Source organism: Cystoisospora suis (genome assembly GCF_002600585.1).
Source record: "Cystoisospora suis strain Wien I chromosome Unknown contig_958, whole genome shotgun sequence".
Lineage (NCBI taxonomy): Eukaryota > Apicomplexa > Conoidasida > Eucoccidiorida > Sarcocystidae > Cystoisospora > Cystoisospora suis.
In genome coordinates, this window is record NW_027153759.1 from 1 (window position 1) to 14,323 (window position 14,323).

At 53.2% G+C, this 14,323-nt stretch overlaps 2 protein-coding genes across 2 annotated transcripts; one reads left to right on the forward strand and one right to left on the reverse strand.

The window, feature by feature from the left end:
• Positions 1–20: 20 nt before the first annotated feature.
• On the reverse strand, positions 21–2,815 carry CSUI_002278 (inner membrane complex protein 24). The gene is made up of 3 exons (XM_068062480.1): positions 1,571–2,815; positions 583–977; positions 21–464 (listed from the first exon to the last, which is right to left on the reverse strand). The coding sequence occupies exons 1-3, from the start codon at positions 1,734–1,736 to the stop codon at positions 300–302; spliced, it is 726 nt and encodes a 241-aa protein (XP_067925540.1). The 5' UTR covers positions 1,737–2,815; the 3' UTR covers positions 21–299.
• CSUI_002279 (uncharacterized protein) lies at positions 2,470–12,860 on the forward strand. The gene is made up of 6 exons (XM_068062481.1): positions 2,470–3,606; positions 4,003–4,097; positions 4,579–6,354; positions 6,664–6,867; positions 8,017–8,262; positions 9,021–12,860. Exons 1-6 carry the CDS (start codon positions 3,510–3,512, stop codon positions 11,877–11,879), a joined length of 5,277 nt encoding a protein of 1,758 aa, XP_067925541.1. The 5' UTR covers positions 2,470–3,509; the 3' UTR covers positions 11,880–12,860.
• Positions 12,861–14,323: the final 1,463 nt, after the last annotated feature.

A 14,323-nucleotide genomic window follows, 5' to 3' on the forward strand; every position in this document is an offset into this window, starting at 1 on the left:
CCGACTTGCTACATTGCTGCCGTTTCTTTTCGGATGACGCGCACAGACACGGCAGCAATGTAGCAAGTCGGAAGGCAAGAAAGCCTTCGTTACCTGTAAAAGAACCTGGGTTGTTACCCATGTAAAGTTACGGACGCGGCATCTCTTCAAACGAGAGCTGCTGCCCCGGAGTACCTTCATTCACGCAAACTCAAATCATCGAACCGGGGGGGGCGTTTATTGTAAAGAAATATTACCTTTCATCCACGCTCTCAGAGCGACTGATGATATACCGGGCCGAGCGCTTTCCGGTTAGGGCCTTAGCAGAGGAACTTGCACCGGTCAGACCTCTGTAGGGCCTTCTTCGCAGCTGAGTACAGGCTACCTTCGTTCTCCTCCACCGCGGGAACTCCATACGGGTATGCAACCAGGTAGTTGCCAGTCACGGCGGTCTGGATGGGATCGGCAGCGGCCATTAGCGAATTCTGAACAGTCAGAAGCACACAAGGAAGACATAGACATCACACAATGCTCAGTTCACCTTCCCCGCTCGGAAGGCTGTAGGGAAGCAAGTACACTGCACCATCACTATCGTCTTCTCACCGCATATGGCAAGTCTTTCATTTTATAGTCTGGGAGTGTGGTCCAGTCGTAGGTGGGGAGGTCTGCTGGTCCAACAACCGGGTACTGAATTTCCACTCGAGGGAAGTCCATGTTCGCGCAGCTCGGTTTGTACACGAACCCTCCTCTCGGTGCAAGACTAAGGAACGGCACGGCTCGGCCTGTGAGTTGCTGCTGAAGAGCGTTGTACGCACTCTTATTGTAACCTGGAAGAGGCTGGTGGGAAGGGAAAACCGACCGCGGCTGGCGGGCGGGCTGTACGGACGGATCTGTTAAATTCGGTTCGCCCCACGTTCGCCTCGTAGACTCCGCTTCAAAAAACCCAGAAGGGAGGCTTAGCATCGTGGACGCTGCCCGCAGGAAAGATCTCAATCGACCTGAACGCATGGAAAAGAACGACACCAAACACTCGAGTCCGGTCCGGCTTGCGCACACTCTGCAGGCAGGCCGAATCTTGAGCAACATTGGGGGATGCCCGGTCCCAGGTTGCAGGCTGCCTGGACTGAACATACCTCAAAGATACATACTGTTTGCCTCTGGCTGATGACGACAGCTTCCTCAAGGCGCGACAAGAATACCTGCCTATTCGCTGAGAGCTTTCAACCGAGCTGAGCACGCGTGACCACATACTCATTCTGTGAGCCACGAAACAGTATTTTAAGCAACTGACTATTCAAAAGTTCGGCCGAATTGCTTCTGGTAGGGCGCACGTGCCGTGATACCAGTCTCTATTCCTTCTAACGCACTCAGCTCCCGGTGGGCCCGAATCTGATCCCGCCCAAGCTCGCTATCACTGTCTCTCCGGCACTACACGGTTCATGGTTTCGGTGTAAGCGAAACTGCTCCCACATTGGTATCATTCGAAGGGCGGCCAAGTCGGGGCAATGGTCACAGTCGGGCCCTGCCACGGACTCTCGTCGCCCGAGTGGCTGCTTACTGTCCGCAGCGGACTCGGTAAAATGCAGCTTACCTTCGTCTCTTGTGGCAGCCTCCTGGGACCTCGAAGCGCTTTCGTGAAAGCTTACAGAAGGCACCACCATGGGACGGTGTTGCTGCACTTCCGGCTGATCACGGGAGAGGTTGCCTACGGGAGGCTCGCCGACGGCTGGACTGATGGCCGCGTTGATTTGTTCCATTTTCTGCTTGTCAAAGCCGCTCTCTAGAGTCCTACCAAAACAAAATCCCGAAATGAATAGTAATGCACTTCCGCCCTGGCGAGTTAATAAGAAGCCGCCGCTGGATGAAACAGCTGCTGCACCCTGGCCCGGCTTCTGTTGACGAGAGCTCGCGAAGCTGCCCGGAGAAGTAAGGAGGAACCTTGAACGAGGAAATACCTCTACCCAACCAAGTAGGGTCAATAGTTGAGGAAGTAACGTGGGAAAATGCAGTTTAACTGAACTGAGTCAGCTTGGTGCAGCAGAATGGGTCGACCGTTGCAATCGCGCGTTTGACCCACTCCGCGGGGCCTCGGGGCCGCATCCGGGAGCGAGCTAGCCATTCGTGGCTCCAGCGCGGTCGTTTTACTTTTTGAACTCGTCAACAGCATGCACTCGCCCTGCAACACTCCGAGTGCGGTTTCGTTTTTATAATCTGCGTCCGTGGTTGTCGCGGTGAATGCACTCTCTAAGGTGCTATTGCTGGCTCGGCGAGTCTGACAACGGTATCCGCGGGGTGCTGCAGGAAAGTGCCCCAGGCAGAATGGCGGGAGTCCTCTCGCTCGCTCGCGGTGCGAGACCACTCCCGCCCTTCTCTAGGACCAGGATTACGGCGGAAGGCCGCCTTCTCACCAATTTACATGATGCGGTCTTGAGCAAAGGACCCGCGTACTCACAATGCCGGTCGCAGCCGACATCTTAACCGCGCAATGCAGCATGAAAGTGGCTGGGGTTGCCAGCGAGAACGAGATAGTTGCCGGGGTGAGGTTGGTTGCAGAGAACGTACGGGTCCCTCGGAAGCCCAGCGCACACCGCGTGAGGCGCGCCAGGGGAGGTTCAGCCGGCGCCTTCTCCGGTGTCAGCTTCGTTATGACGGGACACAGTACTCCGTCGATACCTGCAAAGAGCCACGCATCCGGAAAGCATGTTCGGTACCACATCACCTGGGGGGCAGCAAAACCCTTCGTTACTTCCTGCAGCGTCTCCGTGTCGCTCCCCGGCGTGTTGAGGCTATCGAGATCGCGACGAGATTGCCTCTACAAAGTGGTTCCTCCTCGAGTTCATCCCTTTGGAGGCGCACGATGGCAAAACTAAATGGTCACTTGTCAAGGCAAATCAGCGAACAGTTGCACAGTGACGAGGACCGAGAATAGGAACGCTTGCACGTGTTCGCAGGCTGTGAGGGGCTGGTCGAACGCAGTTTGGAACCCACCGTACACATGCACGGGAACGCGGCTCACTATTTTGTCTGCCTTGTGTACGCGGTTGATCTCATTGACTGCGTTTTCTTTCAGTTCTAGTAGCGGATTTGCGACACTTCTGTTTCCGGTGACACGCATTCACCTGGCGTTGGCATTCCCAGCAACTCTTCCTCGCCCGGTCGTCTCCCGTCTTCACGGGCAGTTCTCTAACTGCAATGCTGTCAGATGCAGCAGCCACTATTCCTCGCCTCCTCCCGTGCGAGAGCAACGACAATATGACTGTTTCCAGACTTCCTGTTTCACCAGCCGTGGGGACACTCTTCGCGAGTCTAACGTGGTGGCTACCGTCCACGGTCTCACACCTGCTGAGGGTCTCCCTTTTCTTCTTCCGGCTTTCTGGTACTAATTAGTTTGGCACCGGCGTCATTACTGAGGTTTCAGTCATTTTCTCCTCCGAGTCTGTTGATGGCGAGGACCCTCTCCTGACCTCTGAGTCGACGGGGTCTACTCTCGGCGTCTTTTGTCGTCATTGACGATAATCCCCACCCCAGCCATGGTTTCAACTGGAGAAGCTGGCCTTTTTAAGCACGGTGCTGCCGTGCTTACAAAGGCCATCGAACAGAAGCTTTGTACATCGGCTCAACTTCGAAGTGAGCATTTGGGGCGTGGTAGTGCTCTTTGTCCCCAGTGTCAGGATTTTCATGTTCAATGGATAGCGGCTATCTTAGCGCTCCCCAGAGTAAGACGTGTCCGGTGTCGTTGGACGGACATTCCCTTTCACTGCTCTGTTTTCACAGACCACTCCCTTCTTTTCCTCTCTTCCTGATGCCTCCCGGCCTCCCTACAAGGTCTCTTTGTCCCAGTGGGTGTTTCGTATATCGTGTGTAAGTTTCAGTACGGTGCCGGACATATCGTCGAGTCCAAGTCCAGGCGCGTGGTGACTCCCTTTGTGCGTTTCTGTCTTGAGCCTGGATCATCATTTTCACAGCATGGACGTGATCAAAATTACAAAGCGGATTGGTTCACATTCTTCGCTTGTCCTGCAGATTTTGCAAGCCAAGAGTACGCTGCAGTCGCAAAGCTTCTCAAGGTCGGTGAAGACCTTCTCGTACCCGCGATCAGGGAGGTGAAGCTGCAAGAAGTGAGTCACTGAACTTTTGTGAAGGAGACTCCCCTTAAGGCTTTCTGTCGTGTACTCCCGACTGCGCCTTTCTCTCATTGTCTCCCTGGGCGCGCAGAGACCGTTGGGAAGCTCCAGACACGCACCCCTACATCCCGTGCAGTAAACCGTGAAGGCCGCGTTCTGGGAAGTTATTCCAGTCTCCCCTCTAGTGAGCGTTTTGGACTGTATCGCATCAGTAGTCACCCGCCCACTTTGTTCAACACACAGGCTGGGTATGGGTGTGCGTCAAGGGACACCGATGTAGTCGCTTTTCTCGTGCCTGCCTTTTAAAAAGATATATGGTCTATTTATATACAGCTGGACTATTAATGGCTTTGTTGGATACACACTAAGAATGCTTCTAGGTGCTTCGCTCTCGTTGAGCGCTTTCCCGGGTTTCTCGTTTTTGTTATGGCCAGTTAGTGGCTTTTGCCCTCGACGGGTCATTGCGTTGTTCCAGATCTCCGGACAAGACCTGCTGGCCATTCCTGCCTCCAAGTACGTCACTGCACTGCAGCTCAAAACTGTCCAGCAACGCCAGTTCCTGACACAGCTACTAGACGCAGTTCGGGACATGCAAGGCTCAAGCGACACCGGTCCTGCTTCCTGTTGCTCTTCGTTGCCCAGTGCCTCTTCCTCTGTTGGTTCCAATATAAACCCTCATGGAAGTCCCCCATCATCTGCAGAACATCAGCTTGGAAAGCCACGATGCGGAACTACCGACGGCGCCGCTTCGCATCGCAGTCCAGACGAAGCGTCGGCGAAGTCTTTTAAAAAAGAAAGAACCCGGTCTCGCCAGCAGGGAGAACTCGACAGAGTTGTCCCGCAGGAGGATGCCTCCACTGGAGCTGCACGCAAAGCTACGAGTCTAAGTCGGAATCGAGTCCCGGCACCTCGTGTGCCTGGACTTCGTCAAGGCCTTCAGCCACCAAAAGCCCACAGGGCGGCTCAAGTGGTACCTCCGTCGCGACGTGAAAGTGCTGCACAGCCCGAAGTTTTCAAATCGCCGGACGCTGAAAAGCTGCAGACGTGGGAGGAGACTCTCAGCTGGCGCACAAAGGAACAGGACAGCAACGCAGCCGCTGGTCAAGGGGCAACATCACGATCTAGCAGCACACAACACGGGGGAGGCAGAGCTCAGAAGGGACAGGAAGCCGGGGGGAAGAGTCCCACAGTCGGTTCATCGGAGTCCTCAACCGTACCGGACAAAGAAATGAGTGCGAAAGGAAGAAAGGGAAGTCCGGATGGACGCAGACCGGAGCCGGAAGCGGAAAATGCAAGCCAGAGAGAAGGAGGTCTGAAGCCAGGCCAGTCTTCCGAGAAGAACCAAGGGGTCGTTCTTCAGCGGCTGAAGCGACTGAAGCCGGGGACTGTAAAGGTGAATCGAACGGAGGAGCATGGCTCTGACTCTGGTCGAAGACGAGCACAGAAGAGTAGCGGGAAGGAAAAGGAAAGCGAGGAGCGGGGGCTGAAGGGTTCTGAGGGGCAGGCTGGCCAGAAAAAGTTCTGTTCAGCGGCTGCCGCAGCAGAGAAGGCAGCGAGAAGCCTGCTGGCACGCATCGCTACGGCGTCACAAGAGGAGAAGGTGCGGAAGGTGGAGGTGCAGAAGAGACTTTTCTATGTTTGTGGGGAGAGGACCATAGTGGGTCACACCGATGAGGACAAAGCTCAGAGAAAAAGAAAGAAGAGCACGGATTCAAAGAGTGCAGTAGAGGCACGCGGAGGCACGGCAAGATCATGTGAGTCCCGAAAGGGTGAAGAGGAAGCAAGCGACAGAGAAGAGACGACTGGGCACACCGCGAGATCGTGTGAAGTACGAAGCGCGAAGAAGCCGAAGATAGCCCTCGGCGTCTCCAACCGTCGATACGGTAGGGCCGGTGTGCGCGCACCCGTGAAGAACACGGTCGTGACGGAGGCGAACGCGACAACTACCAAACCATCAAGGACAAATCCCCGTCCGGCGACCAGAGATAGCTCTATTGACCACGCGTCTAAGAAGGGAGGGAAGGCTGACAACATGGGAGAAGTACAAGGGAAGCGAAAGCGAGTCGCGACATTTGCAGCAACAGAAAGTGGACAACAGAGTGGACCACCAGAGACTGAAGCGAGAACAAACAGAACCAACGCGCAGCCCTTTTCCATATCGAAACGTCCACAGAAGAAGTCCCAAGGCCAGGGGTCGGCGAAACTTGGTTTGCAACCGGCAGACGGATCGTCCAGGGCGGGCAGCTCCCAGGTATGTATACGGATCTGCTATCGTTGAACGAAAGCCGGTGAGAGAGGGTAATCCACTTGTACAGCTCGGGAAAGGTAGGCGCCTCGTGGTTTCTTTGGCTGGCGTTCGCCAGTGGACCACGGTGGTGAAGCTATTTTCTTTGCAGTTGTTCTTGTGGTACGTAGGAGAAGACGCGGGGGGTGACCGTAGAGAAGAAACTATGCGAAGCCGTAGCTGCGAGAGTCATTTCATCCCGGTGCGAGCTCCAGGCTGTTGATGGCATCTTTGTCATCGGGTATGGTATGCTGTCGCGGTGCTTTGTTGCTTCAGCGGAGAAAGGAAAACTGTCTCAAGAAAGTAATCGGAGGAGTTCTATCATGCAGCGGGAGTTTGAAAGGTGCCGGTGCTGATGATCTTGCTGAGCTGTGTTGTCGCGTTTGTTGCACGCTCCCTGATGTTTGGCATCTGAGGTTTGAGCGCACTCCCTCTGACCTAGAAGAAATTACGCATTTGGTCGTTCCACCTGAACAAAAAGTGAGTTCCTATCATCACTAGGGAAATCGCAGTTCTTGGTATACCGACGAACGCGTACTGATACAGGCGGAGAGAAGCCGGCGTTGCTGAGCTGATATTTGCATTTAGTCCTATCTATGCGACAGAACTTTAGTGACGTCAAATGAGTGAGGAGGGGAGTCGCAGACTGTGAGAAAAAGTAACTCGTAGGGAGGCCAAGAGGTCTGAGGTTATTGCCTCTCCAGCAGGTCCAGTTGCTTCATACGTTTTTCTGCAGTTTGCAGGCCCACGCTTATTGAAATAGGATGTAGATATGGTACGCTGTGTTGCAGAGCTATCTTGTATTCGCATGCAGGCATCGTTTAGTGTTGCGTACCTATGGGCGGTAAGGTCCGTCAGCTTCTAGTCGTAGGGATGGGCAGTCGAAGGTACTATTGCACTCATTGGGGATGTGCCCCCGGGTGTGTATGAGAGAAACCCGGCACGTAGAGAAGTAGCAGGGACCGCTGGTGGTGCGACGACAGTTTATCGCAGTCGCCTTTCAAGAAGACTCGTGGGTGAGTCGATCCATGTTCCTCCGTCCCGAGTTCCGCTTTGTGTACTCGTAGTTAAGTTTCGAACTGACCACCGAATATCGTCCTCGAAGTACATTTAGACAGTCAGAAAGACAGTCTGTCAGGAGCTCGCCTATATCTTTTGTTGCCCGCTAAAACAAAACGGAGGAGGAGGTCGGTCTTTCGTCGGTACCGCCTCTGATTTCTATCGGATTTAGACTACAACCGGTCCTACATGCACCCGAAGGTCTTCTCCTGTTTCGCTGTTGCTCGCGGGACACACTCGGGGCTGGAGGGTGTGCTGCCTCACACAGCCTCCAGCCAATCTTCCAGATTTTCTCTCTTGCACTACTCCTCCTGTTGCTACTCCGTGCACTGTAGGTCTTCTTCATAGCACCATAGTAAGACTATGGCCTTTCATCCTCGTTCGCCCTGTTTGCTGACTCTGTCGTTCCCTCGAGCCGTTCACTTCAGCGAGAGTGGCAGATTGAGAAGATCTCATTCAGTAAGGACGCTGCGGCATGCAGGCCGTTCCACAAGCACAGCGTGTACGCTAGCACCCCGCTGCGCACGTGTTTTCCTTGTTTGCTCCTGCGCGTCGCTGCTTTGCTCACAGCGCCCAACATTGAAGATTCTCTTTGTTCTGGCAACAGGGGGCCACGTCCTAACTCCACCATTCGTTGAAAAGGCAGATGAAGAAGAAGTGTGGCCTCGCTCTCTTGGCCCCTTTGAATCACTGAATTTCCCTACACACTCACACCGCCGTGTGATCCTTCCCCCGCTAAAAGGGAGGCGTGTAGCTGTGGCTGGAAACTTTCCTACAAACAAAGGCAGTCTAACTCGAAAGATACTCTCCAGACTAGTAAGGAGGGGGGGAGTCTATGAAGAGAGGACTCTGTTTTCTTTGCGTTTCAGAATTCCAGTGTGCTTTGTTGCTCCCGCGTACCACGTAGTGAGCGACGGATGTGCTGCGCTGCCTGGTTTCTGAATCTTGGTTACTTGTTCAAGACTGAAGACCTCTTAGGCCTGAATAGTTAGGGCTGCATGGGTAGCTCGATTTCTGTTTCCTCGTGGACAGTTGGGAGTGGCTGAAATCCTTTGCCTTTTCTTAGCGCGGGGGCACGTACTCGACACCGAAAGAGATAGAAAAACACCGACAATACTTTCTTGACGCAACACAGCGTCCCTGACCACCAGCTAAAGTACTGTCCCAAAGTGCCGAAATTCCCTCGTGGACACCCCCGGACATGCGTGTTTGTCCTGAGTGCCAAGCATCTTCTTTTCTGCGGCTGGGGAAGTGTTCTCTCTTCCCGACTCCAAGCAAGTTACGCTTGGGCAGGAGATCAGGAGTGTCACCGCAAGAAGCCATGCCACTATGTTTGTATGTATTTCGCTTCACAAGAAAGACAAGAGTTTTCCTTCTTGTGAGGACGCTGTCTTCACGAGTATTTATGTCTAACTCCTTCGAGGGGAAGATGGTCGATTCCGTGTGGGACACGCCTCGTATCAGTTTTTTCCCTTACCTCCTCGTTACACTACCCGACAGTTCGGGTTTCTTGTATAGGTGAATGCCTGTCATTCCCGCCTCTTGTCGAGACATGTGGTTTTCTTTCTCTTCAGATTGAGTTATGCGGCGCCGTGCTAATGAATGCAACAGAGCGAGAACCAAGTCGCCCAGAGTTCCTTGTATGCCCTCCGGATTTCGTTCCTTCGAGAGCATTCGCACCACCTCTCCCGTCAGCACGCCAGAACAAAGGCCAAGAAATGGGTGCAGGAAAACGATCAAAACAAGCAGGCCAGGTAGTGTCTATCGCTGCTGGGCCGGAGCACTCGGAAGGAGAGAAGGTAGGGACTCGAATTTTTAAAGAAGAACAGAGAGTCTCTACAGAAAGGGTGGAGGTTGTAACTCCACAGTGGATTGTCGAGTGCATACGGACGTGGACACTAGACCCCCCTAGTTTACATGCACATGAACACGCAGGGGAGATAAGCAGGTTCTTTGGTTTTGCTGTTAGTTCCCCGACCCAGCCAAAAGCTCTAACTCCTCTGACAGATTCTTTCGATTCTATACCGTCTGTCACTCTTCCGGAGTTAAAGAAGAAAGCGGAACGTCCGGCGAAAACAGCAGGGACAGGAGGGGGAAGACAAGAGGAAACTGAGCCCTCGAAGCTTCCAGCGAGACAATTGCCAGAGAGAGATGCTCTCGAGGGAGGAACAGAAGAGGCCGTGACAAAAGAAGATGAGACGAAAGGAAAGCAGAATCACAAGAAGGACACTAGGGAGAAAAGTGGTGGTGACACGGGTTTGCGCCAAAAGGGAATAAAGAAAGGTGGGTCGGTCATTTTATCAAAAAGAAGTAATGGCCCCGAGCAAATGCCACTGAAGGGAAAGCCGGCCAAGGCGAGCTTGAAGAAGGGAGAGAAGCAGAAGGAAGGACTTGGCAGTGAAAAGACTGCGGGGAAAGCAAAGTCGATGAGAGGAAGAACGGATAGTCATGATGAGCAAGCGGTGGACGACCATGCTGACTGGCAGCCTCATCGGGAGGAGCACGAGAGTGTTAATGTGAAGAAAGAGACAGAGGCACGGCTAGGAAAGAATAGCAAGCGGGGAAGTACCGGCCCACGTGGTACAAGTACACGTGAGCTTTCGCCTAACGAACAGGTGAAAAGAAGTGAAGAGAACAAGGAGAAAGAAGATTTGTCCAGAGACGAACACGAGAACGCAAAGAGGGGAGAAAGGCAAAGGGCACTAGGGAAACATAGGCCCCAGTCTGTTCCCGAATCGAAGAAGACGAGACCTTCGGACAAAAAGAATGTGTGGGAGGAGGATGATGAGCACAAGGAAGGAGATGAGAAGGAATGCCCAGGAGACGAGATATCGACGAAGCACCTCGGAGGAAACATCTCTGAAGGCGAGGATGCCGAAAGAAAAAGGCACGCGGAGACCGGAAACGTACAAGCTCCAGCAGCAAAGAGTGGCTCAGAGAAGAAGGGAGGAAGGCCATTGACGTCAAGAGGGAAACCGTGTCTCCTATCGAGTGATGCGCCGGAGGCAGACGCGAAGCAGAATGACGACAGTGAAGTGGAATCTACAGTTTTGGGGGGAGAGATCACTAAACGTCGCGGGTCGATAGAACAGCAGAAGGTCGACCCAGGCCAGGGGAGTGCCTCCCGCTCTCTAGTAGGCCCACAGAGGAGCCGAAAGAGGCTGCGAAAATACAGCGGGCCTCCCACTTCTGTCTACCGGACCGCGACTGATCTAGAGGAGAGCGCAGAGAAGACAGAGACTGAGGAGAAAACTCCACGGTTGCTGGTGGACTGCCAAGAATCGAGAGGGGACGAAGAACCCGAAGACGCCGGAGGGAAGAAGAACAACACTCATCTAAGCGGGCGCCTACCCGACACGAGGAAAGCAGAGGAGAGAGACGACTGCAATGACTTACACGTGGAGAGAGCATTCCACTTGACAACAAGTGGAAGAAGTTCTCTAGATCGAAAAGTCTCAGATGAAGAAAAAGGACGAGCCAAGCCCGATTGTAGCGCAGAGGACAATCTCTGTGACCGAGGCTTTGGGATCGAAGGTGCTGAAGAACAAGCGAGGGAACCGCAAGGGGAAACAGCGGGTCGAGAGTCGGTAGGTACAGAAGAAACAGCAGGAGTAGCGGAGACAGGAGAGAGCAGTAGTGACAAGCTTCCAAGCTTCGACCTCGGAATGAGAGAATTGGCAAGCCTGCAGAACGACACAGAGCACGTGAACTTGTTTGCTGAAGATGAGGAAGAAAACGATCTCAGTTTGGCTCGATCTGAAGAGGAACATGGCAGTCAAGAAGAGAGCAAACAAAGTGGATCAAGAGGGGTCGCGGGAGATCAGGAGATCGATGATGGCAGGAGTGACGCTAGCGATGAATTTGAGCTGGGTCCTTCTCAGTTGACTCACTTTCATCCCCCTGATATTGGTTCAAGCGATAGTGAGGAGGAAGATGAGGAGGAATTGGACAGGGAGAGCAGTCCAGTGGGCCGGAACAGACGAACAAACAAAAGTATACATGAAGGCGGTGGAGTAGAGAGCCTGTCTTCGGGCAGAGTAGCAGAAGAAGGGAAAGAGTGTGATTCATCCTCATTAGCGGTCCAAAGGCGACTCCTCGACGGACTGAAAGAGAGTAGGAGAGGCGAAGAGGAGGAGAAACAGTCTGAAGGGGAAGACGAGGGCGGGGACTCCGAGCGGCTAGTTCGGGCATACGCAGAAGCTCTGGAACACGACGAAGCGCAGGGTGATCGAGAGAGAGAAGAGAAACCAGGACACGAGAGCGAGAGATACGTAAACGGGCATTCGAGACAGCTGGCTCCAGAAGGCGTGCTTGAGAATCGGTCAGGTTCTGAAGCAGAAAACTCTCCAGTACGCTGGGAATTTGAAGGGGAGTCTGAGAGAAGTCAAGGATCGTGGGAGAGAGAAGATGAGACAGATAGAGAAGATCTGTGAGGAGGAACTGGACTTCAGATTTGGGTGCACGCTCATTTGATTTGTTCCACTAGCCTGAGGGTACATCGGCCGCACTTCAGTGGAGATGTGTCGCCGTCGATTCGTGTTTCTTTGGAGACACAAGAAAACGCCAGTGCGACTTTTGGAGAGCAGGGAAAGCCTCGGAGATGTAGAAGGAGGTGAGGCAGAAGCAGGTTAGCTTGTTCACTGCAGCTTGCTTTCGCAGACAGGAATTTTCTTCAGCAGAAAAGAAAAAATTGCGAGGAGTCTTTCAAGTGAGCTTCATCGCGGAAGGCAGGCAGTCATTTGCTTGTACGCTGATGGAGTACGGGTCTTCGTAGTAGCCGACTGTCGTCAGTTGTGACAGAGGTACAGGAATTCATTGAGTGTGACCAACGGCGAGTCGAGTTTTCTCAATCTGTCACCTCTACACGAGTTTTTCTACTGGGCATCTCGCTATCGTGACGAGATACTCCGGCTATTTTGGGGAGGATGGCTCATCTACAAAATGGGTCAAAGTCTTAGCATTGCTCCTACGCGGCGGGCGCTCAGCTGTCGCGAGGACGTCTCATCAGGAGCAGAAACTTTTTTTCTCTTTGCATGGAGTTTTCGTCTTAGGATTTTTGCACTGCGGTCTCCTGTTTCGCAGCGGAGAGGGACATACTTGCTTCCTGTTAGTTAGCCTTTTTTGCTTTCAGGTGCGTAGGGAATTCTATCTTCTTGAAGACCTGTTTCAAATGCTGTAACGCGACATGTACAGATCTGTTTTCTTGTCCAGAGTCTTGACGGAGCGCTCTCCCCGTGTGGTTGCACTGTGGGTTGGCGCTGTTTATTGGTGGCTGTTCCTCAGTGGTGACAGACAACCGTGGAAGTGATTTTAGCGTTCTGATCAAAGTGATTTTATCTCTTTTGAACCTATTCAAGGAGTTCCCCATGTTTCTAACCTTGCATTCAAAGTGGGACTAAATAACAGAGCCGGAGGAATTCCATTTGCAGTCTGCACGGAGAGATGGTGCCTCCGTCAGCTTGGAGCCAAGTTAAGTTTTCGCCTCGGGGTGTGTGCCGCTTTCCGATGCTTTCTCCGGCTGGGTCCAGGCGACAGCCTGAATCCTGTTTTGGTTGCGAGCGTCTTTGCGAGTCTGCACGCGGAGCCTTAAGCGAACCAAACCACTCCGGCTTTCGCGTGGCCGAAATTTGTGGGACACTTGCCGACTGTGCGTCACGGCATTGTCGATACACGTGGAGGAACCCAGCCGAGGGCGAGCAAGACCAGGTGGGGGGACACAGTACGCATCTCGTTGCGCGAGAAGCTCGAGGGACGCGAGCTTGTACGCTCGCCCGTTACCCTACTGTAGTCACCACGGCGTGAGACCGCCCGACACTCTAATACAACCGCACACAAACGCGCACCTCTGTCTGCTGCACTCACGGGCCGTGAGCTTCAGAAATAGCGTCTTTCGAATACCTTTGTCCCATTGTTTTGCCTTGTTTCATACTTGTGTGTTCACAGTTACATCCATCCTAAAACGAGTAAAGTGTCATTAGCCTGCTTGTGCAGCGGGGGTAGAGACCATGCTCTTTAGATCTATATCCTGTTCAGCGTTGTTGCCCCTGTTGATTTCTTGCGGACAACAGCCAAAGACTGGGCAAAAGCCCACTCATTTTTGACGATACAGTTTTTTCAGAAACAATCAGGGGAGCACGATGGCCGGTAGGACGCCGCGGTGCGTGCTGCTACCAAACTTTTATCTGATGGGCCGCAACGCTACACACCGGCATACAGATGGTACGTATCACAACTTCAGAGGTCGACAAGACTTCCCTTGTCTGCACGCTTCCTCCCCACCATGCTGTTTCTACACAGCCCGTAGGATTTTTTTACTTGGTTTTTCAGCAAAATGACGTCAGTCGTAGGACGCAGCCGCTCCAGTGGTGTGCAGGTACGTGTGGGGGGTTAAATTTAGGTCACACACATGCCTGTCTTGGACACCACAGACCAATCATGAGAGTCATACTCCAACGTGGGGGTTCCCAGGGTATGCACCGTGAAAGCCAACAACCAATCTTTCACACATGGGATAGCTGTTACTGCTTGCCTGACCTGAGCTGCTTAGGATTCCAGAGCATGCAGATACACGTAAGGCTGGATGCAAGAAACTCTTTACAGGGAACTACTGGAAGAGCGAGAAGCCTCACAACGTAAGGGGGAGAATTGGAGGCTGGAAGACACGGACTACTCATGTGGAGACAGCTTTAGCTTGAATAAGAGGTTGCCGGCAACAGCGCAGAGCGTTCTCCCGAAGGCTACACGTGTCGTAGCATCAACTTTGTGACTAGAGCTCGATTCGGAAGAAGGGACGGAGGACGAAGACGCTGGCGAATTCTCGTTGAGTCCGTATCAACGGCAGGTGTTGCTTTTGCGGAAGACAACCCCGCAGGAAAGG